Source organism: Neophocaena asiaeorientalis, unplaced genomic scaffold, assembly GCF_003031525.2.
Source record: "Neophocaena asiaeorientalis asiaeorientalis breed wild unplaced genomic scaffold, Neophocaena_asiaeorientalis_V1.1 scaffold230, whole genome shotgun sequence".
Lineage (NCBI taxonomy): Eukaryota > Metazoa > Chordata > Mammalia > Artiodactyla > Phocoenidae > Neophocaena > Neophocaena asiaeorientalis.
In genome coordinates this window covers 2,979,880-3,005,089 of record NW_020175186.1, presented here as the reverse complement: position 1 = coordinate 3,005,089, position 25,210 = coordinate 2,979,880, and the positions used below count along the sequence as shown (strand labels likewise).

At 40.4% G+C, this 25,210-nt stretch overlaps 1 protein-coding gene across 3 annotated transcripts in view; it reads right to left on the bottom strand.

The window, feature by feature from the left end:
- NELL1 (neural EGFL like 1) overlaps positions 1-25,210 on the bottom strand; it is an 844,123-nt gene that overhangs the window by 322,799 nt on the left and 496,114 nt on the right. For all 3 annotated transcript variants that reach the window (XM_024764657.1, XM_024764658.1, XM_024764659.1), the window contains one exon: positions 4,376-4,498. In XM_024764657.1, the coding sequence (XP_024620425.1) occupies positions 4,376-4,498 (123 nt within the window). The remainder of the gene's footprint in view (positions 1-4,375; positions 4,499-25,210) is intronic.

Genomic DNA, 25,210 nt, shown 5'->3' with positions numbered 1-25,210 from the left:
TAGACTAGACAATCAGTTTCATTTTCAAGTTTCAGCCACATTTTTCAAAGGAAGCATTATTGGAAGTGTAAGCATAATAATAGTCTCTGGGCCTAGAGACATCCTTCTCTTAGAATTAAATCAGTAGTGTCCTTTCTGCTCCCGCCCTTAAGGACTATAACAGATACATTGAGATCTAAATTCAGTACCAGCGCTTGTTGGTAAGTATTAGCATGACAGTGAGTTTACAAGTAAGTCTGACGTTATTTTAGTTCTTCTCAACACTGCAGTATTGACACTCCAGTACTCCTGTAAACATTGCTACCAATATACTTTTATTAACAATAATATTAGTGCATCCAAAATCGGGGAGCCTTTCTGGGCAATGAGGAGAGTCTTTATCATGTATCTTTTCCAGCCCTCAGGAAGGAATGGTAGTGAAATGATTGCTTTAAGTTTCTCTGTTTCTGTACCCAAGTAATAGCTTTTTTCCTTTATAAAGAGGAGTGTCTATCTGGCAAGTCTGGTGAGGATTGGGTCATGCGTGCCCGAGACCGTGGCTCCAGCACAATACAAGCCATCTCTTCTCTCAGACCTTCTGAATTAGTTCAAGCTGTCTGATACTCCTTGTCCAACTCCCTCTATAAATGATCCAGTTACTAGCAGAAAACTCAACTATAAAATGTATGCCTTGAAACAGACACATATTTGGGTACTTGGGTCCCAAGGCTGAGGCTGAAGCCAACTCATGTACTGCCTCCCCCCTGCCCTTCATCATTGTTCCACCAATCATACTACCTTCCACTTTTAGAGCATTTGATAGCTTAAAACGCAACAATATATATATTCCTTTAATAATTCTTTGCAATAACACTGCTGGATAAACACCGAAGGTAACATTAACCCAACTGTACTATGTAAAAATACAGAAGTGACAGCTCACCAGTAAGGAAATCAGGTCTAAACCCCAATTCTCCAATTCCTTTGTCCAATCTTCACCTCTACTGCAATGCTTCCCCCCATATCACTGAACAAACAGAGGATTCTCCTGATCTTATTAAGGTTAACACAATGGACCATGAGGACTACTTTAAGAAAATTATTTTCCCTAATTCATAACTTTCAAGGGAAGATGTATTTTCAGAGTCCATGGACACCAGGAACATTATTTGAACTCGTATTTTTCAGTTGGGACTTTCAAATTCCACAAAGGTGAAGCCATCACCTATCACAGTGGCAAGAGAGGGTGTGACAAACAAAACTCACTGACCTGGTGCAATCAATATCATTGTATGAGATAATGTCATTTTGAAAAATAATGCATTAAAATCAATTCCCTGTGTTGTTCTTCAGATTTACAGCATTACCATGCAGGTATCAGCAGTGGCTTGATAACCCGTGGAACTATATTAATGTTTGTATTTTTTTGTTTTGCTTTGGAAATATCTTCAAGTCTTCTTTTAAAAGTTGAGCACTAGTTTGTCTCATGGAACTTTTCAAAAAACACACAAATATTACATATATAAATCCCCACTGTAGGAGATGCAAACAATATTGAATTTATAGCAATAAGTGGATGTTCCTGTTCACACACACACACCCATTGGTAATAAGGGGAACAATGTGCATGGTTCCCATCTCCCTGTATTTACATAAATATATGTAGAGAGATGCAAGTCAAAACAACAATGAGGTATCACCTCACACAGGTCAGAATGGCCGTCATCAAAAAACTCTACAAACAATAAATGCTGGAGAGGGTGTGGAGAAAAGGGAACCCTCTTGCACTGTTGGTGGGAATGTAAATTGATACAACCACTATGGAGAACAGTATGGAGGTTCCTTAAAAAACTAAAAATAGAACTACCCTATGACACAGCAATCCCACTACTGGGCATACACCCTAGGAAAACCATAATTCAACAAGAGTCATGTACCACAATGTTCATTGCAGCTCTATTTACAATAGCCAGGAGATGGAAACAACCTAAGTGTCCATCGACAGATGAATGGATAAAGAAGATGTGGCACATATATACAATGGAATATTACTCAGCCATAAAAATAAATGAAACTGAGTTATTTGTAGTGAGGTGGATGAACCGAGAGTCTGTCATACAGAGTGAAGTAAGTCAGAAAGAGAAAAACAAATACCATATGCTAACACATATATATGGAATCTAAAAAAAAAAAAAAGTGGTACTGATGAACCTAGTGGCAGGGCAGGAATAAAGACACAGTCATAGAGCATAGGACACGGGAAGGGGGAAGGGTAAGCTGGGAGGAAGTGAGAGAGTAGCACTGACATATATACACTATCAGATATAAAATAGCTAGTGGGAAGCAGCCGCATAGCACAGGGAGATCAGCTCGGTGCTTTGTGACCACCTAGAGGGGTGGGATAGGGAGGATGGCAGGGGGATGCAAGAGGGAGGGGATATGGGGAGGTATGTATACGTATAGCTCATTCACTTTATTATACAGCAGAAACTAACACAACAATGTAAAGCAATTATACTCCAATAAAGATGCTTAGAAATAATAATAAACTAGCCAGGTGATTATACTATATGTATACCATATGTATTGTCTTGCAACTTGGTTTTATTTATTTTTCTTTCTTTTTTTCTCAAAAATATGCCTTTCACTGTGGGTGTGTATATGTGTGTGCATGTGTCTGTAGATACACTCAGAAGTTCAAACCACTGCATTGTAGTCCATTAAATTATACTCCAAATAAATTAAATCATTCCATTACTGACAGATACTTGGGCTGTTTCTGGTTTTTGGTAAATACAAATAATGAGGCAAAAAACATCCCTGTATGTCCATTTTTTGCCCCTCAGGAGCATATGCTTAGAACACATTTCAAGAGGTAAAATCTATGGACTCAAGAGAATCCCTCTATGACCCTTCAGATTTACTTTAAAAGCAGATTGATTTTGTCAAGTTACCATTAAAAAGTCTCACCAATTTAACTCTCAGTCATGCATGAGGCTGTCTACCCCAACTTCCCCAACACAGAATAAAATCAATCTTCTAAGATTCCCCTCTTAGAAGTCATTGTTCATTATTTTTCACCATCAGCATGTCATCTCTTCAGAAGAATACTGATAATGCACTGTGTGTCCTTGGGTAAGTTACTTAACCTTTCTGTGTCTCAGCTTTGTGAACTCTAAAATGGGGATAATAATAATACCTTACCCCAACTTCCCCAACACAGAATAAAATCAATCTTCTAAGATTCCCCTCTTAGAAGTCATTGTTCATTATTTTTCACCATCAGCATGTCATCTCTTCAGAAGAATACTGATAATGCACTGTGTGTCCTTGGGTAAGTTACTTAACCTTTCTGTGTCTCAGCTTTGTGAACTCTAAAATGGGGATAATAATAATACCTAACTCAAAGGGTTATTTCCTGAGTTTTCTGTACACTTTGCCTCTTTTTCAATGTGACTGTGTCTCTTTCCTCTTTGGTTGATTCAGTTATTTAATGATTGTCTACAGTGTGCCAGCTACCATTCTAGTTGCTGGGGACAGAGTAGGGAGATGCAACCCTGTGGTCACTCTCACATAGCTTACATCCCCATGGGGAGGCAGACAATACAGAAACAAACACATAAATGCATAATGTTACGATAGGCTGTGTTAGTAAAGAAAAAATAAAGGAGGGTATGGGGCCGAAAAGTACTAGGGGTCTATTTCAGAAACAGTGGTCAAAGAAAGTCTCTAATGATGGGGGCAGACCTGAGCAGAGACCTGAAGGAAATGAGCATGGAGGCTCAGGGGAGCACAAGTGCAAAGCCCTGAGACAGGAATGTGGTTGGCCTGTGTGAGGAATAGCGAGGAATAGCGCACTGGTACCGAGGGAGGATGGGGGAGAACACAGAGATGCAGCTGTGAGGAGCCAGGGACCGGATTCTGAATGTTCTCGTTAGCCAGAAGGAGGAATGGGAATTTTATTCTAAATGCAGACAGAAGCCAGGGCACTGGCCTCTGAACTGCTCCAAACACAGAGAGCGGCTGAAACTTTAAGCTTCCTACACTGAACACATACCTGGAATGTGGCCCTGAGCAGTGCCCACATGCCCTCTGAGCAGGGCTCTCAGCAACCAGTGCATCCATCACAAACACAAGCCAACAGGCAAAGCTGAAGAGAGCCATCTAGATACGGAAACATGCCCCTGAACCACACTCATACCTTCTTCCTTCAACCCAAAAGGGAGACTCAGAGCACCTTCTGCTCTGATGAACAGTGCCCTTGCCAATTGACAGTCCAGGGACAGGAATGCTGGCCATGCTCAGCCACCAGAATTGCACAATGGATCTGCCACAGGAGCACCAAGAGCTCGGGCAGGGCTGCAGCTCAGGGCTTGCCCCTACACGGCCAGCCTACCTCTACAGATGGTCCCGTTGCCCACGTAGCCCGGTTTGCAGGTGCAGCTGTATCCCTGGACGGTGTTGGTGCAGATGGCATTCTCATCACAGTTGTGCTGCCCGCTGCCACATTCGTCATGCTCTGTTTTAAGGGTGAGAAAGAGAGACACTTTTTCATAAGTTGGAATCACTGGTGTTGGAAAAGTTAGCTGGAACTCACCAAGTAAGAACGACAGTGGCTACCGTGCATTGGGACCTTACTCTATGCCTGGCAGTGTCCATGCCTGATGTGGTTGAAATCTCAACAACTCTAAAAGATGGATGTTATTATCCTCACTTGGCAGGTAAACAGACTGAGTGTCAGAGAAGTCAAGCGACTTATGCAAGTGACAATGATTGCTAAGTGCTTCTCTAAGGTTACAATGATTGCTAAGTGCTTCTCTAAGGCCACTGCTTCTTCCATGTCTGCAAAGGTTTCTGCAGAGGTTCCAAGGTAGTGGTTCTCAATAGGGGCAGGGGCACGGTGTATGCAATGCTGCGTCTCCTCCTCCTAGGAAACATTTGACAGTGTCTGAGGATGTTTTTGGGTGTCATGCTTTGAGAAAAGAGATGCTACTGGAATCTAGTGGTAGAGGGCAGGGATGCCGCTAAGCCTCTTACAATGCACAGGACAGCCCACGACAACGAAGAATTAACCAGTCTGATATGTCAACAGCCCCAAGGTTGGGAATTGGGTATGGAGGCTCCGATTGCCTGGGTCCAGCTCGTGAGGTAAACCACCTGTCACACCCTATCAGTGTTCTTCTCCAACAGAACAAAGAGGGTAAAACTAAAGAGGAAGGTCCAGCTAATACAGCCTGGCAGAGGCGCATTAACCCAGAAGTATTTTCACAAGGTTCAGAATTTAACCACTGGGCTGATGCCTAACGTGTAGTAATATGGTTATATGTATTCAAATAGCCATGGCATCCTTAATCCACAAGACATAGGGGGAAATACATCTAACACTATGAAATGGACTGAAAGATTCCAAGTGAGAAATCAAGATTTCACAGATAACTAGACTCTCCCCTCATCATCAGGACGTTTTAATACTCAACTAAGTGACTCCTCTGTAAATAAATAATGTGAGAAAGTTTATGCCCTTTATTCCCTTTAACATCTGCTAGTATAACTTCTTAGAAATCTTAAGAAAAATCAAGTAGGGTTATTTAAGTCAGAACAGGTTATAAAACAAGAGTTGAAATTCCAGCTATAAATCTCAAAGAAATCAACACTAATTGAACAAAACTAAAAATTCAATATAGTTTGTTAAGCAAACTGTTAGATCAATGTACCAATAAACTGAAATGTCATCTATCTTCATTAATTTTTTAAAATAAATTTATTTATTTATTTTAATTTTGGCTGCATTGGGTCTTCGTTGCTGCGCGTGGGTTTTCTCTAGTTGTGGCGAGCGGGGGCTACTCTTCATTGTGGTGCACGGGCTTCTCATTGTGGTGGCTTCTCTTGTTGCGGAGCACAGGCTCTAGGCACGCAGGCTTCAGTAGTTGTGGCTTGCGGGCTCTAGAGGGAAGGCTCAGTAGTTGTGGCACACGGGCTTAGCTGCTCTGCAGCATGTGGGATCTTCCCGGACCAGGGCTCGAACCCATGTCCCCTGCATTGGCAGGCAGATTCTTAATCACTGAGCCACCAGGGAAGTCCCTTCATTAATTTTTTTGTGTGTGTGTGGTATGCGAGCCTCTCACTGTTGTGGCCTCTCCCATTGCGGAGCACAGGCTCCGGACGCGCAGGCTCAGCGGCCATGGCTCACGGGCCCAGCCGCTCCGCGGCATGTGGGATCCTCCCGGACCAGGGCACGAACCCGTGTCCCCTGCATCGGCAGGCGGACTCCCAACCACTGTGCCATCAGGGAAGCCCCCCCTTCATTAATTTTTATTTTAAATTTCCTAACAGGGACCAGTAATGAGAAGGGTTAAATTCTACAAAGTAGAGCTGTTTCAGTCACCCACATGCAATAATGTCAAGTATACAAATGCACATGGCTCTTAATTTAACACCTTGGGTTTTTCAAAGAAAATGTTTCTTTAGGCCTTAAAACCAACGCAAACTCTAAGACAGAAATGCGAACAGGTTAGCAAGCAGTGTGAAGGGAGAAGATTCATGAAGACACACTTCTAGTCTGTGCTCAGATCATCATCTCCAGGATAGTCCAGAAATAGTATAACCCTATGAATGTCCAATCACATTTACAGACCTAGCAAGCACCTAATATGTACAGGTGCAATACCAGATGACATTAGGGACACAAAGAAGTCTAAGAATATAGGTTTAGACACCAAGAGTTTTCAATCTCCTTATTTAAATCCATTTAAGTAGTAATTATTAGAGTCTGTATTGGGAATACAAATGAGTAGATATGGTCTCTGCTTATATGAACATTTTAATAGAGGCCACCAGACAGCAATATGTAACCAACCGGAACACATGGGAGAAGTGATAAGAGTTATAAGTAGGCGACCTCATATTTTATCATATAAACAGAACATATTTTAGAGTGAAAGGGGGCTCTGCCAATAATTACACTGGAATGACAGGCATAACTCAGAATGACCTAGGCAAACTGGCAGGTGTGCTCATACTTGATAAGAGAAATAAAGATTAACTGGAATAAAAGTTCATTGGAGGGAAGAAATGACTTCTAATAGGGAGAAAAGTCTTCTTGAAAGACATAGTATCTGAACTAGTCTTTTAAAAATGGTCATGGTTTTCTCAGCCAGAAATGCCCACGAAGGGCACTCCAGGCAACAGGAACAGTATGGAGAAAGGTGTGGTTCTATGCAACATTCCAGAAGTCCGGTCCATCGTTGCCCATGTGGTGTCCCCCACCTCACCGCCCCTGCCACCAGCTTTATAAAGTTATAACTGACAAAATTGAAAGATACTTAAAATGTACAAAGTGATAATTTGATATACATATACATTCTGAAAGGATTCCCCCATCAGGCTAATTAACAAATCTATCCTACCTTGTATTATCTCCCAATATTCTTGATGCAAAGCCCTTTCCCTAATGAGGTGGCCCCATCACTGTCTTGCAAGTGCATGAGCTGAGTCCTACCTCTCTAGTTTGTCATGATGTTTCCCTGACTCAAAATACTCTCCCAGTATAGTTGAATATCTGTGCCCCTGCCTGGCTTCAAAGACCACTTCATATGAACACTTTTCGCCGTGCAGGCATCCACTCCTGCTCTCTGTTAACACATGAACTTTAACCCTCTTGGAACTTTTAATGAATTTAAAATTTTATCCCTTTGGAGGCAATCAAATCACAATATATGGTGATGAGGTTTGCGAATTTTATCATGAATGCCTTATTAAGTAGTTAACTTTGAGGAAAGGAATTGTAGCCCATTTTCTACAACCCTGACTTTACTTTCTCGACTTCACATAGTAGTATTCAGCCTCGAGTGCCAAGCATTGAGATAAATATTGTACATATATGATGTCATTTAATTCTCCCAAGTCACGTGAAATATGTTTGCTCATTTTACAATGAAGGAAATGAGACAAAAACACATTACTAAATTTAAATATTAAATTATTAAGTAACTTAACATCACGAAACTAAGAAGTGGAGGAGTTTGGATTGTAACTCCAGACACAGAAAGATCACATCACTGAGTACTTGGAAGTAACCTGGACGTGGCTGAAGCTAAACCAAGTCACACAGAGGTGACCCCCCTAATGCCAAGAATAAAGGCTGTCTTTTTCTATACTGGTCCCAAATACCCACTGAAGATCCAGCCTATCCCCAAATGACAAAGGTTCCAAAACTTTCACATCTTATTATCTTTAGTCACAACCGAGTTTTAAAAGTAACCAGTACCCTCAAAACTATGTTTGACAGAGATGGCCATAGAAGAAATGGTCTCCTTCTAAAAATCTCAAATCCCCTTCCAGCTGCTAGAGATGCTTCAGGTGTGAGAAAAGCTCTTGTGAGAGGTAGAAGGACACAGAGGCCAGAGACTCTAGAACCACACAGCCCGGGTTAGATGATCCTGGACGTGCCACTCACCAGCTATGTGCACTTGAGTGACACAGACAATCTGTGTCTTCTTAGTTTCCACATGTTAAATGTGGATAATAATACAACCTATGAGGGGGGATGAATTGGGAGATTGGAATTGACATATATACACTATTGATACTATGTATAAAATAGATAACTAATGAGAACCTACAGTATAGCACAGGGAACTCTGTACTCAGTGCTCTGTGCTGACCTAAATGGGAAGGAAATCCAGAGAAGAGGGGATATACGTATACATATAGCTGATTCACTTTGTTGTACAGTAGAAACTAACACAACATTGTAAAGCAACTATACGCCAATAAAATTTTTTTAATGGTTAAAATGGTAAAAATAATAATAATAATACAACCTATCTCCTGGGGTTTTTATGAGGACTCAATTAGCTAATATAGATACAATACTTATTACAGCTAATTGCAACTAGTAAGTGCTCCATAAGTGTAAGCTATTTTATTATCTTTGTTCTTATTACTACTACTCTTCCCACTACTACTACAATTATTTGTGAGCAGACTCAATTGTTGGATGGTGGTTAAAACTGGTTAAGAAAACTTTCTTTTTCCTTTACAGGCTGGTAGTTCAGGCAGAAAGGCTGTGAACAGATAGGCCTTTGAAGACACAAATTAGAATACCTCTTTGAAGATTCAAAGAAATATTTGCTTAGATTCAATTATGGTCCCCGGGAAACAAGACTATAGATTGGGAAGGTGAAGGATTTATGTTTAGGATCGCTGATACATAACCAGGGTTTGATTATGGTAAATTTGGAGTATTGAACCTCTCAGGACAAAGAAATAACAATGTTGGCAACAAGCTCTCCACTAATGATAATTACTGTTACACTGGCTAATATTTACTGGTACTCATTAAGCACTGTCATTATCACACAGTTCGTTTCTCCTTCCTCACAAGGGCTCTAATCCACCTCTGTAACATTGTAATCAACAGCCATTATCAATTAACACACTGTTGTCCTTAGAGAACTAATCAGGATCCAGACAAGCTACTGAAACGGTCACTCCAGCTGTGCCTGCAAATGTCCACATCTGGGGTCTGGCTGGCTACAGTTTCGCTTTGTTCCAAATAATCTAGTTTGAATTTTACAAAAATTGTTACAGTAACCTCACTGGGACAAGCCAAGCAGGTTTTATTAGTCATATTTATAGACGAAATTGCAGTTTGGAGCACGCAAGAGGCTTTTCCTATAAGTACATAGATAGTAAGGTGTACGTCTGTAACTCGAACTCCCATCTCCTCATTTCTTCTCCTGCACTTTTTCTAAACTCCCACTTTATTATGTGATTCAAAGGAGTATCTATAATGTTGGCCACAATGTAGGTAATTTCTTTTACCTTTAAAAAAATAATTACAGATTTACAGGAAGCTGGAGAAGTAGTACAAAATGTCCCTTAACTCCTTCACCCAGTTTCTCTCCACAGTGCGATCCTATATAGCGGTAGTGCCATATCCAAACCAGAAAACTGACAGTTGTGTGTCACTGTTAAGTAGTCTACTGACCTAATTCAGTTCACACCATGTTTTCAAACTGCGTTCATGTTGTGTGTATGTACATATGGCTGTAGTTCTAAGTAATATTAACTTATGTATAAATCTGTGTAACCACCACCACATTCATGTTATGACTTTGTGTTTGCACCTAGTCCACACTCCCCCCATCACCCCCAATCCCTGTCCCCTGTCAGCTACTAATCTGTTTTCCACTTCTATAGTTGTCATTTAGAGACTGTTACACAAGTGGAATTACACAGTAAGTAACCTTTGAGATTGACTTTTTTTCAATAAGCTCAATGTCCCTGAATCACAACCAGACTGTTGTAGTTTCAATAGTTCATCCCTCTTTCCTGCTATGTAGTATTCCATTGTAAAAATATATCACAGTTTATTCAACCATTCACACATTGAAGGGCATGTGGATTATTTCCTGTATTTTACTACTCTGAACAAAGTTGCTATGAACATCTGTGCACAGGTTTTTGTGTGAACATATATTTCACATATGAACATCATTACCCTGGGTTAAATGTCCAAAAGTGTGATTATAGGGGCATCCGATAAGTGCTCGTTTTGGTTTGTAAGAAACTGTCAAACGATTTTCCAGAATGGTTGCACCATTTTACATTCCCACTAGCAATGCACGAGTGATCAAGTTTCTCTACATCACTGTCAGCATTTGGTATTTTCACTTGTTAAATTTTAGTCTTTCGTGTGTGTGTTATGATACTGCATTGAGCTCTTAATTTGCATTTTGCTAGTAGCTAATGATGCTGAATGTCTTTCCACATGCTCATTTGCCATCTATTTTTCTTTGGTGAAATGTCTTTTGCTCATTTTACAATGGGATTTTTTTTTAACTGTTGAGTTTTGAGAATTCTTCATATACTCTAGATAGAAGGCCTTTGTTGGATATGTGATTTGCAAATATTTCCTCACAGTCTTCAGCTTGTATCTTCATCCTCTTAGCAGCCTTTCACAATGCAAAATATATTACTTTTGATGAGATTCAATTTACCTATTTTTCATTTTATGGATAGTGCATTTAATGTCACATATAAGAACTCTTTCTCTAACCCTAGGTCTTAAAGATTTTCTCATATTTTTCCTAATACTTGTGTAGTTTTAACTCTTAGATAAGTTCATGACCCATTTTGACTTAACTTTTGTATATGGTAAGAAGGTTAGGTTTTTGCCTATGCATGTCATTTGTTGAAAAGGCTACTTTTCCTCCATTGAATTGCTTTTGTACTTTTGTCAAAAACCAATTGGGAGCTTCCACAGGGAGAGACCAGCTGAGGGAGCACCGCTGTTGCTCAGATGATGATGTCTGCTTAGCACAGAGGAGAGTCTGGAACCGAGAGCATTGGTAGACAGGTTAATACCAGACACCTCTGTGAGACCCGGTGCGCAGCCCTGGGATCAGTAACCAGGAGTCGCAGCTCCTGGAAGGCTGCCTGGATCTGGCGAGTGGAGGCCTAGGAGTGAAGCTGCAGCAACAGTAGTTCCAGTGACAGCAGCGAATGTCAGCACAGCTCCCTGTTGCTTGGTTCCCCCCTGAGGACAAGTTTATAACCATCAGGATATTCCTGAAATAATATAACAAATATGATACCAAGACAAGAATAACAATAACTGTTGTAATCAAAAGTAAACCCAATGGGCGACCTTCAAGATGGCTGAGAAATAAGACATGGAGATCACCGTCTTCCCCACAAATACATCAAAGATATGTCTACATGTGGAACAACTACTACAGAACACCTACTGAACGCTGGCAGAAGACCTCAGACTTCCCCAAAGGCAAGAAACTCCCTACACAACTGGCTGCATGGCTAACAGGGTCTTAGTGCTCTGGTCTAGTGTCCGGCCTAGAGTTCGGAGAGCTGAGTTCAGGACATTGGACCACCAGAGACCTCCCGGCCCCACATAATATCGAGTGGCGACAGCTCTCCCAGAGATCTCCGTCTCAAGGCTAAGACCCAGCTCCACTCAACGACCAGCAAGTTCCAGTGCTGGACACCCCATGCCAAACAACTAGCAAGATGGAACACAACCCCACCCATTAGCAGAGAGGCTGCCTAAAATCATACTAAGTTCACAGACACCCCAAGACACACCACCGGATGCAGCCCTGCCCACCAGAAAGACAAGATCCATCCTCATCCACTGGAACACAGGCATCAATCCCCTCCACCAGGAAGCCTACACAACCCACTGAACCAACCTCACCCACTGGGGCAGACACCAAAAACAACAGGAACTATGAACCTGCAGCCTGCGAAAAGGAGACCCCAAACACAGTAAGTTAAGCAAAATGAGAAGACAGAGAAATATGCAGCAGGTGAAGGAGCAAGGTAAATCCATCTTGTTTAATGTGTCATTTAAAGATTGTGTTTCCTTATTTACTTGCATTTTGGTTGATCTGTCCATTGGTGAAAGTGGGCTGTTAAATTCCCCTACTATTATTGTGTTACCCCTTTAATCCAGATTTAATTAACTCTGGATTAAATCTGTAAAATAGATAGCTAGTGGGAAGCAGCTGCATAGCACAGGGAGATCAGCTCGGTGCTTTGTGACCACCTAGAGGGGTGGGATAGGGAGGGTGGGAGGGAGACGCAAGAGGGAGGTGATATGGTCATATATGTATAAGTATACCTGATTCACTTTGTTATACAGCAGAAACTAACACAACAATGTAAAGCAATTATACTCCAATAAAGATGTTTAAAAAAAAAGTAAACACAGTAAGTAAAATAAAGTAGCACTGTGATCATCGTTTTGTTTGTAAAGTGACATATTCTTAAAGGAACCTAACTGCTACAGGTAGAGGTGATCATATTTTTTATTATAATAAATATCTGACTTACAAAAAAAAATTGGTTGTATTTGTGTTCTCTTTCTGGGTTCTCTACTGTGCTCCACTGCTCTGTGTATATATTCCTCTGCCAATTCCATACTGCCTTGATTATTCTAAGTTACAGAAAGCCTCTATATCAGATAGAGTGACTCCCTCCACTTTGTTCTTTTCCAATATTGCTTTAGTTATTCTAGTTCTTCCTTTCTATATAAATTTTAGATAAAGCTTGTCCCTTTCTATAAAAAATCTTGTTTGGATTTTCATAGGAACTTATAGTTCAATTTGTGGAGAACTGCCATCTTCACTATATTGAATCTTCTGATCCATGAACACAGCATGTTTCCCTATTTAATTATTCTTTGACTTCTTCCATCAGGGTTTTGTAATTTTCAGCACACACATCCTGTAAATGTTTTATTAGATTTACAACTAGGGATTTCACTTTATTTGCAGTTATTGTATATGATGTTACGTTTTTAAATTCGGTTTCTACGTAATAGTTGAAACTAAATAGTTTCTAGTATAGAATAGTTGCTAGTATATAGGAAAATAGTTGCTAGTATATAGGAAAATGACTATGTGTGTTCATCTTGTAGAGCTTTTGACTCTGCTGAACTCACTTATTAGTTACACAATTACACAATTAGTTACAAAATTACACAATGTTTCTGTAGATTCGTCAAGATTGTGTACGTAGACAATCATGTCATCTGTAAGTAGGAATAGCTTTATTTCTTCCTTTCTGATCTGTATGCTTTTTATTTCCTTGTGTGGCCACCTTATTCTGCTGGCTAAGACTTCTGGTGCTATGGCACACAGGAATGAGAGCAGACCATCATTTGCCACCAATCTTAGGAAGAAAGCACTCTGTCTTTCACCAGTAAGTGTAAAGTTAGCTCCACCTCATACAGCCTTGTCAATGCTGGGTGGAGGTGGAGGTCTTGTTCACTGGCAATGAAGTTGGGAGAGGTGGACAACCCATCAGCCTTGCCTTGCACTGCCTTGTTCAGTCTGTGTGCTGCTGGGCTGGAGCAGAGGCCCAGCTCCATGTTGGGCCCCACTGACATTCCCACAGAGAGGGAATCAGAGCACTGCTTGCTTCTACCAAGCAGATTTTCTACGAACATATGGCTCAAGGAGGGTAGGTATTTTCAAAAAGGTTTCGGCTGTGTTAGAGCCCCTTCTCTAATTCTTTCCCTAGGAGCAGTAGAATTGGCTCTCCTTGGAGCGTTTGTCTTCTGTGCCTGTCTGTGGATTTAGGTTTCAGGCTTCTTTAACTCCCCATCCGGGAGACACCAAAGGCAAAAAAGAAAACGGAGAACTCACCCCTTGTTGTTCCTCACCTCCCAGAGTTGCTAGGTAGTCCACCTTCTTTCCACCTTTCAGAGTCTTGCTGGATATTTTCTGTGTTATATCCAGGGGATTTTTAGTTGTTAACGACCTGGGAGGAATGGGGATAGTCTACCTTGGCCAGAACCAAAAGTCTTCAGTGTGTTTCATTTTTAAGAAAGTAGTCACTTTCCCCCTCTGGTTTTTCAAACAGAGAAATCCCTAATAATTGGGATTTTTCATAAACATACTATGAGCGCATTTATTTGTTTAGCATATTTATTGAGCACATACTACAATGTAGATGCTGCTCTAAATGTGTTGTAGCATTCATATGAATTAAATATTATCATCAATATTTTCTAAATGAAGAAATGGGAACAGAGAGGTTTTAAGTGGTCCAAGATTATAGGATGGTAGACTCAAACCAAGGCAGTTACTGCAAAACCATGGCAGAATAATTAGCATCATTTAGTTATTAGTCATTCTTGAAATGTCTTCCTCCCTTAATCCCTTATCATCAAGCCATCAAGTCTCATTGATTTTTCTTTCTAAATATCTTTCAGATTCATTCTTTTATCTCCATTTCCACCGCCCTCATCCAAGCTACAATCATCTTACCCACATCTAAGCTGCTGTCACTTGAGCTCCTGCTATAGATCCTCAGTGGACCCTCACATTCACTATTGCCCACCTTCAATTAATTCTTCATACTGCACTTAGAATAATCTCTTAGGAATTCAAATGTGATCACCTTCCTGTCTTTTCTAAAACTTCAGTTGTTTTTCACTGGTCTTAAAATGTGGACAAACACTTCTATTACAACCTCCTTGGCCCATCATGGTCTTGACTCTACCTAACTGCCTCGGTTCATTTTCATATTTGCCTGCTCTGTGCCAACCACACTTTATTTCCTGCCTCAAAGGGCTTTGTTCCCTTGGGTCACAGGCACTTTCACATGCTCCTCCCTCTTAGCTCCCTTAACACTTGCTTATCCTTGGTATCTAACCCAGTTCTTACCTCCTCGGAGAAGAGAATCGCTGATTTCCCTGACCAGGAAGTTTCCCCTGTAATATATTCATATAACCCCCAGCGCCTCTCCTTCAAAGGGCTAATCACAGTTATCGTTTTATGCTTATTCGTGTATTAGTGGTTCACTAACATCTGTCTTCTTTACTAGAGCACAAACGAAGACAGAAAATACATTTCTTTATCCCCAGCCCCTAGCAGAGCTTCTGAAACCCAGTAATTGTCTAGTAAAAGTACCTATTTATATAAGAAAGGAAGGGAGGGAGGGAGGGAATAAGGAAGGACAGAAAGAAAAGAGTATTATTGTCTTTGGCATCAAAAATTGTAGACAGCTCAAGGAGAATTAAGACAAGGGAAAAGTAATTGAATCAGGCAGCTGGGGGAAACTTAGATGGGCAGAGCTTATAAATGAAATACAACCAGGTAATAATGTGTTGATATATTTATTTATCACAGTGACTGTGGGAAAAGAAGAAAGGCATGCAGCTTCAGGAGCTCTCTCTGAGGCAGGCCATTTCTTTCATGAAGAATAGCTGAAGACACAACCCCCGGACTCTGAGAAAATAACTGCAAATCATGCGTCTGATAAGTGACTTGAATTGAGAATATCTAAAGAAACTTAGCGGGAAAAGATAACCCAATTAGAAAATGGGAAAAATATTTAAATGGACATTTCTCTAAGGCATGTATATAAATGTCTAATAAACACATGAAAAGATGCTCAACATCTTTAGTCATGAGGGAGACCCAAAGCAAAACCACAGTGAGTGAGATATCACTTCACACCCCTAGAATGCCATAATCAAAAAGACAATAAAAAGTATTTACAAGAATGTGAAGAAACTGGATGCCTTGTACACTGCTAGTAGGAATGTAAAATATTTGGAAATTACTTTGGCAGTTCCACAAACTGTTAAACATAGGGTTACCGCATGTTCCAGCAATTATGCTCCTACGTATACACCAGTTAGAAATTAAAACATGTCCACACAAAGACTCGCACAGGAATGTTCATACTAGCGTCATTCATAATAGCCAAAGGTGGAAACAACCCATATAGCCATCAACAGACGATTGCATAAAGAAAATGTGGTATACCCTTGTAATGGAATATTTTTCAGTAATAAAAAAGAGTAAAGCACTGCTCATACTACAACATGTATCATGGATAAACATCAAAACCATTTTGCTAAGTGCAAGAATCAATCACAAAAGACCACCTATTGTATGATCCCATTTACATAAAATATCCAGATGGCAAATATATAGATACACAAAGTAGATACGTGGTTACCTAGGGCTAAGTTCAAGGGAATGGGTACAAGTTTTCTCCTCGGGGTGATAAAAATGTTCTAAAATTAGAGTATTATAATGTTTGTGCAACTCTGAAAATATACTTAAAGCCAGTGAACTGTACATTTTAAGGAGGTGAACTTTATGCTATGTAAATTATATCTCAATAAAGCTGTTAAAAATTACTAAGGATAAAGTTCTGAAATAAGCTGGCACATTTATCTCTGTGGCCATGTCTTAAGATGAGGATGTAAAGACTCATCAGACATAATTCTTGGGTGAAATTGTTCTTCTGCAAATGAGGATCAGTACCGTTAGTTATTCTGCTAATGTCCTAGGGATATGTCACATTTCCTTAATTAAAAAACAGCATTTATTTAATAGTAATATTTGGGGAAGGAGAGAGAAGTAATTAGATATAAAATGTATTCATCCCCAGTTTGTTAAATGTGAAATCTGAAAATCTGTGCTTTAGGCTCAAGGGCAAATGTTCAAACACAGAACTTGAATTCAAGAAACAATTTTCTAAGTCAAAATAAATATAACTCTAAACCCTCTATTTGCCAGAATGGACAACTAAATCGCATTCCTTATTGAGCTCCATTCCACCCCACTTTGCCCTCAGCTGGATTCCATCACAGTTCTGGGGGTCTCAGGCAAAAGCTGGTGGGAGGGCTGTCTGATTTTCACACTGGTTATTACTCTGGCCCATAAAAAGGAGGCTTGAAGCCCTGTTAGTCCCCTGCTAAACTCAGGTGCTGAGATCCTTGCCAAGAACAGGTATCCCAGTAGTGGGGACCTGAATTTGGGGGTGTACCATACACCCATTCTTTCCCCACTCTCAGGGACACCACTGAAGAATCTACAGGTTTCCATCTTCCCTCTTCTGGGGCTAAACTACTGTAGCTTAGACTACTTTTATCCTCCCAAATACCAAGCCTTATAATCCCAGCTCCTTCTGGGAGATTCAGTCTTTGATTTTTTCTTCTTTCTTTTTTTAAATGAGGTAATATTGTTTTATAACATTGTATAAATTTCATGCATACAACAGTATATTTCTGTTTATGTATACACTACAGTGTACATACCACCAAAAATTTAGTTTCCCTCCCTCACCATAGAGTTGACCCCCTTTTCCCATTTTGCATCCCCCAACCTTCCCCTCTGGTGACCACTGCTCTGTTCTCTGCACCTACATGTTTGTTTTTGTTCAGTTATTTTGGTCTTTTAGTTTGTTTTTTCATGTTCCACATGAGTAAAATCAGATGGCATTTGTCTTTCTCCATCTGACTGATATCACTTAGCATAATGCCCTCAAGGTCCATCCATGTTGTCGTAAATGACAAGACTTCAGCTTTCTATGACAGAGTAGTATTTCATTGTTTATATATATACCACATCTTCTTTATCCATTCATCTGTTGAGCACTTAAGCTGTTTCCAGAAAATGTGTACTAACTTCCCATTGGCAAAGATGCTTTGGGGTCTCTAGGACTGGAAGCCGTTCTCAACTCAAAGCCCTGAGTAGGGTTATGAGCAGAATAGATATGGTGGAAGGGTTGTAGAAGTAAAGACGAGAAGTGAAAGGCAACGAGCCAGTTCCCATCCTTTCTTGTGTGTATGTGTGATCTGTGTAAAATAATCTTTTATTTTTATTATTATTTTCTGTAATATATACCCTAATTTCTCCACAGCAGAGAGAAACAAAACACAAAGTAGTAACTCAATCAAGTGCTTTTCTGCTTGGATATATAGCACTATATATTAAATATGGCAGGTTATATATAATATATATTAATCATTTACATATGATATTTGTACATATGTAGAAAATCTATAAAAATGTGTATTAAACTATTAACAGTGATTTACACTGAGAAGTTGGGTAGAGGATAAATGGAAGGCACTTATACTATTTATTTTATTCACTTTGTACTTGTGAATTTTTTACAACCAATATGTATCTTTTATTGCTAAAAAATAGAGGGTTTTTTGGGTTTGTTTTGTTTTAAAGAAGAAAGAAAATGGTTTTTGAGTATAATCAAGTTTGTACGGAAAAGACAAAACTTTGGAGGCTGACAGATCTGCACGCAAATCTCAGCATTGGATACAAATCTCAGAAAGATTTGACAATTTCTCTGTGCCTCAGTTTCTGTGTGTATAAAATGCAGACAATGATACCATGACTAAGAGTAGAAAACTGGGTTTAGTCTCTGCTTCAGATCCAAACAGATTATACCACAGAAGGGATATTCAAGAAACATTTATAAGTGAATGTTCATGGGAAGAAACTCTGTAAAACATCTGGTATCATTTGGGGCACACAGTAGGTGCTCCAGAAATGGCAGAGGCCATCACCACCACCACCACCACCATCTACATGATCACCATGTAGTGCTGGCCTGCGTTTTCCATGAACCCTTCCTCAATAATTCCGGGAAGATATTACTAGGAGCTTTGTTACTCTCCTTTATGTCCCCAAGGCCCTGAGTCCAAATCCAGCTTTGTCACTTGCTCTCTGAATCTCAGTGTTGTCACCAGAAACTGGAAGCAATAAGATCCATCGCACAGAGCTGTTGGGAAGAGTAACTGAGCAAGTATGAAGATGTGTCTAGGGTGTACCAGCCAAGTAATCCGGATTCAGTAAATGTTAGTTTTGTTCCACATGGATAGTTTAGCAATGCATCATTAAACTACGAAATTAAGGAAGAGCTGAACTGTAGTCCAATGTTTCCTTTAAAACGCTAGTCCAATAGAAATATCCAAAATGAGAATGAAAGAAAGATGTGAAACTGTTGTTTGACTGTGGTTTTATGTAATGGTCCCTTAAGCATCCCCAAAGTGACCCTTTTATCTCTTTACTGCAAAGAGGCTGGCTTGCTATTGTTTCGGTTCCACAACTACCCAGAGAAACTCTGAAGAAAACTGTCTAAATATGAAATACGGCAAGAAAACTAATGTTGTGTTGATGTTTTTCTTTATTACAGAAGTTTGCCTTCTCCTTCAGGGATTCTTGATATGAATGTACTGTTCTTTGTCTTTCTGAAGCAAGGTGATAGTGCAGAAAAACAAAAGGAATCTGGGAGAAAGATTGGCCAAAGGGAAAAGTCTCTTTTCCTCCCCCTTTTTACCAGTGACTATGACTCTTTTTCTAGTGCTCTGGGGCTCAGTTGACTCATGAGGTTCCAAAGAAAAAGAAGATAGAATTAAAGGGAAACACAGAACCCTGAAAATGTGCTAGTCCTACTATCGTGCTTTCCAATATATCCCTTTGTTCCTTTTGAATTCCTCCTCCATACCCAACTGTGGTGAGTTTAGTAGTGTTTCCCCTCAAAATTCATGTCCACTAGAACCCCAGAATGTGACCTTATTTTGAGACAGTGTCTTTGCATATGTATTTAGTTAAGGTGAGGCTATAATGGATTAAGGTGGACCCTAAGTCTAATGACTGGTGCCCTTATAAGAGGAGAAGACACAGCAGGAAGAAAGCCACGTGAAGCTGGAAGCAGAGACTGGACTCACACAGCCACAAGTCAAGGAACACCAGAGCCACTAGAAGACAGAAGAGGCAAGGAAGGCCCCTCCCCTTGAGCGTGTGGAGGGAGTGTGGTCCTGCTAGCTCCTTGATTTTGGATTCTGACCTCCCAAATTGTGAGAGTAAAATGTTCTGTGGTTTTAAACCACCCAGTGTGTGGCACTTTGTTATGGCACTGCTAGAAAACGAATCTACCAACATTACGTATAATTGTTCACCTGATAAGGTTCTGAGAGGACAGTGAGGGACCAAGTCCTGATGCCCTATGTGTTTCCTAGAAAAGAGACACAGGAGGATCGAAAGAAAGGGGACTGAGGATACAAAGTCCATAATGAAATCATGTGACAGCATCTGCGGGATAAGGGGAAGAGCAGGTATTTGAGAGACACGCATACTGAGTTTGAACCCCAGTACCCATGTGAAGCAGCTCTAAGAAATCAGCAAGTCACTTAAACCTTCAGAGGCTCAATGTCCCCATCTTTAAGAAGAAACACCACCACCCACCTTGCTGTGGAGTTGTATTAATAAAGATATAATTAGAAAGATTTGCACAGTTCTTAATATATAGTAGATGCTCAGTAATTGTTAGCTTTTTTTGTTTTGCTCAGCTGGGCTAGGATTCTGAAAATTAGAATACTTAAAAATATATGCCAGGCCATATATCCAGACAAAACTATAATTCGAAAAGATACATGCACACCTATGTTCATAGCAGCACTATTAATAGTCAGGACATGGAAGGAACCTAAGTGTCCACTGACAGATGAATGGATAAAGATATGGAACATATATATAATGGAATACAACTCAGCCATAAAAGAGAATGAAATAATGTCATATACAGCAACATGGATGGACCTAGAGATTATCAAACTAAGTGAAGTCAGACAGAGAAAGACATATGATATCACTTACGTGTGGAATCTAAAATATAACAAAAATGAACCTATCTACGAAACAGAAAGAGACTCACAGATATAGAGAACAGACTTGTAGTTGCCAAGGGGGAGAGAGGGTGGGGGAGGGATGGAATGGGAGTTTGGGATTAGCAGATGCAAACTACTGTGTATAGAATGGATTAAAAAACAAGGTTCTACTGTAGAGAACAGGGAACTACATTCAATATTCTGTGCGATAAACCATAATGGAAAAGAATATGAAAAAGAATATGTATACATCTGTATCACTTTGTTGTACAGCAAAAATCAACACATTATAAATCAACTATACTTCAATAAAATGAATTTTAAATATACATACATATGCCAGGCCAACTAACAAAGGAAATGCCACCCTAAAAATATTAACGTGTAGATTTCTTAAGCTTGAAAGAGGCTTACAATCTGTCCGTGCTGCCTCAGGTCTCTGATGAGTATTCCTGGGAGTCTGTAGTAACAAGAAAATCCCTGGAGCACGAGAAGACACTAAGCTTTCTTAGCCTCATGGATTGGAGGCTACACTCTCTTGGATGATTAAGAAGCAAACAAATTGAGCCGAAGTGTCAAAGCAATACCAGAACTCATACAGTGAATCATTACAGCAAGGCGATAGATCTAGAAAAATCGCCTTAGTGAACAACAGGATGGAAACACAAGGCAGAGGAAATAACCCCATTTACATATAGAATGTGCGTGTTGTAGGCCAGGATTGCTTTCCAAAGGAAAATGAAGTTGCCCGATATGTCTCCCATGCCTGTCTCCCACCTCTGTGTAACTCCGGGTGTTTACAGGTAGTAACAAATATCATTTTCTCTTCTGGGTCTGTGGCAGATTTTCTAAAAATGGCCAAATCAATATCTCCCAACCCACGTGCTATTCTACAATATAACCTCGCCCCTCCCTGGATCATGAGGTACAATCTATTCCTCCCTTAGAAATGCATTTGTAATTAAGGGAATGTGGCAGAAACTATGTCCCGTGACTTCCAAGGCTAAGGTCAGAAAGAGTATGGCAGCTTCTGTAACGCTCATTCTCTGGATGCCCCATCCCAGGACATTACCTCTTAGAACCCAGCTGCCAACCTGTGGACGGCTGAAGACACATGGCCACACATGTATGTGTACAAGCTCCAGGTGATGGTCCCAGCTGAGCCCAGACATCAAGGAGTATCAACCCAGGCACCAGACACGTGAGGACAGGAGGCTTAGGAAGATGGCATTTCTCAGTTGTTTGAGTCTCCCCAGCCCTTAATTCTTCCCAGCGGAGGCCCAGATATCAAGGAGATGCAAGCCATCCCTGCTGGGCCCTGTCTAGATTATCCACCCACAGAATTTATGAACATAGTAAAATGGTTGCTGTTCTACACGACTAAGTTTGAGGTGGCCGTCATACAGCAATAGATTACCAGGACAGTATCCCTGGCTCTGCGCCCAGGGCATGGTGTTACACAGCAGCTCAATGAGGTTGTATGGAGCTCAGTTGAAATGAAATCAAAGCACGTGGAAAGACTGTTTATTCCTTTGAGACAGCCTTCAATCTTCAGAATGAGGTATATTAAAGGGCAACTCACTATCTGCCAATAGTTTCACATCGTCTTCACTCTGCAATGGTTTCGGTTATCACCTGACATAGATGGGCCCTAAAATGAACCCAAGGATGAGCAATTTTGCAGCAATCAAAATATATTTTCATCAACTACATGATCTCCCTAGAAACTTCAATGCATATGTTGATAGCACTGGTGAAACCTGTCACCAAATTCTGTATCGGTTCCTCTGATTGATGCTATGTAGCAATGTGTTAATAGGGGAGGAAATAGAAAATCATACCATCAGAGCCAAAGGTTTTTCTGGAGAATTTATAGGAGGTCAAAAGCACAGATAAAGGTCATAGACAAGGTTTTGTCCTCTCAAAAGGTGGTAAAGTGAAGGGATTAGAAATCTGAGCTCTGGACACACACCATCTTAGGTTAAAGTCTCAGCTCTGCTACTTAATGACTGTAATTTTACACTTATGATGTGTTATCTCTCACACTGTTTCTCCTTTAGTCAAAAACGCCACATAAAGATTAATAAAAAAAAAAAAAAAAAAAAATATATATATATATATATATATATATAAAATGAGATAATACATATGCAATGTCATTCAAATATTTACCATGTACCTACTATGTGTTTGCACTGTGCTAACACAGAAAACCAAATAGTAAACAAAGAGAATTTCCCTGCCATGATGGAGACCACACTTTGGTGGGGGAGACAACCAACAAATAAATATGTAAAGGAATATGTGACATAATTTTGGGTAGTGATAATTAATATGAGGAAAAATAAACCAGAGAGAAAAGATGGGGAGTGACAAGAGTGCTAAATTAGATAGAAAGGTCTGGGAAGGTTTCTCTGATGCCATTTAAACAAAGACCTGGATGAAATGAAGGAGCTAACCACATGGTTATTCTGGGGAACAGCATTCAAGGCTGAGATAAATCCAAGAGAAAGGCTTGAGTATGGAAAAAGAAGATCCAGGAGGCCAAGGTAGCAGGAGTGGCGTGAGGAAAAGGGATGATGGTAGGAAATCAGGTCTTCCAGGTGGCCGTGGGTCAAATCAGGTAGGTCCCTCGAAGTCATTGAGTGTGGTGGGAAGCCACTGGTACATGAGTGGCTTAGCACAGTGCCTTGCATATTATAGCACAAGCTCAATGAGTGGTTGGTCGTCACGTGATTACGGACAAATATCAAGGTAGGACAGCAGAAACACATTCCTTAGCAGCGGCACTAAACAAACCTCCACTCAAAGCAAGCAATGCGATCAGAGAGTGTCAGACCTGCTGGCTCCAAGTGGAACTGATATTTCCAGCCACACAGGCAAGATACAGAAGCAAAAAAAGAAAATGAAGCCTGCAGAAATGCCAGTCATTCTGTCCCACACAGACTACATTACCCTGTGCTTCATGAAAATCCAAACTGGGGGGGTAACAGCACTTTGTGCAGGAGAATATTATCATTTCTCTGTGACTGAGTCACAATAAACTGTGAGCTTGTTGAGGCTATGACCTTGACGTGAGGACCTAGTGCTTCATGGTTCAATATGGCAGCCACTAGCCACATGTGGCTACTGAGCCCTTAAAATATGGCTAATCTGGGCTTCCCTGGTGGCGCAGTGGTTGAGAGTCCGCCTGCCGATGCAGGGGACACGGGTTCATGCCCCGGTCTGGGAAGATACCACATGCCGTGGAGCGGCTGGGCCCGTGAGCCATGGCCACTAAGCCTGCACGTCCGGAGCCTGTGCTCCGCAATGGGAGAGGCCACAACAGTGAGAGGCCCGTGTACCGTGAAAAAAAAAAAAGACTAATCTGGAATGAGATGTGCTCTAAGTATAAAATAGACACTGGCTTTTAAGACTTAGTCCCATAAGTAAGAGTGTAAAATATCTCAATAATTTTTATATTTCTTATATATTGAAATAATAATGCTTTGGATACATGACATTAAATGAAAAAAATTTAAGTTTTGTTTCACTTGTTTCTTATTTTCTTAATGTGGCTACCAGAACTTTTAAATGTGGCTAGCGTCATGCATCTACTGGACACTGCTATAGCAGGTGCTTCTTAAATGCGGGCAAGAAAGAAATGGAGGAACAGGAATATCTCTAAGAAGATTTTTGCATTCTTAACTGGGGGTGACAAATGGGGCTCATCTTGAAAGCCAGGTCTGATTGTTGTTGCCTGGAGTGCTGTATCAGAAAAGATTCAAGGCCCCAATCCACTGGGAAGATTGCTGGGGTTAATTTCTAATATCTGCCATGGACACAAGAGGAGAAAGTGACAGCACCACATACAAAGAAATGACTATTCTTGTACAGAAATAATATTATCAATAATTGCTTGAGAATGCATTTTGCTGTGAGCATGTGTTAGACATTTACTCTTGCTGGATATTTTCCATTCACAATTTTATTGTATTTTTCACAGCGACCTTGAAAGGTAGTAACTACCATCCCTGTTTTACCTATGTGAAAAATGAAATTCAGAGAGGTTAGTTTCCTAAGTTAATAAAGGCCAGGATTTGAACCCAGTACAGCATCTCTCTAAATCTCACACTCTAATCACCACTTGCTGGGATCTGGTACTATTTCCTGATAAACAGAACTTTCAGGGATGCTGGGTTGCCAGCATGAATCTTGGTATTCTGCTTGCTCCCCAAAGGTTGGTGTCTGACTTATTCCTCCACTTGGGTCTGTGCTGACCCTCCGTTCACATAT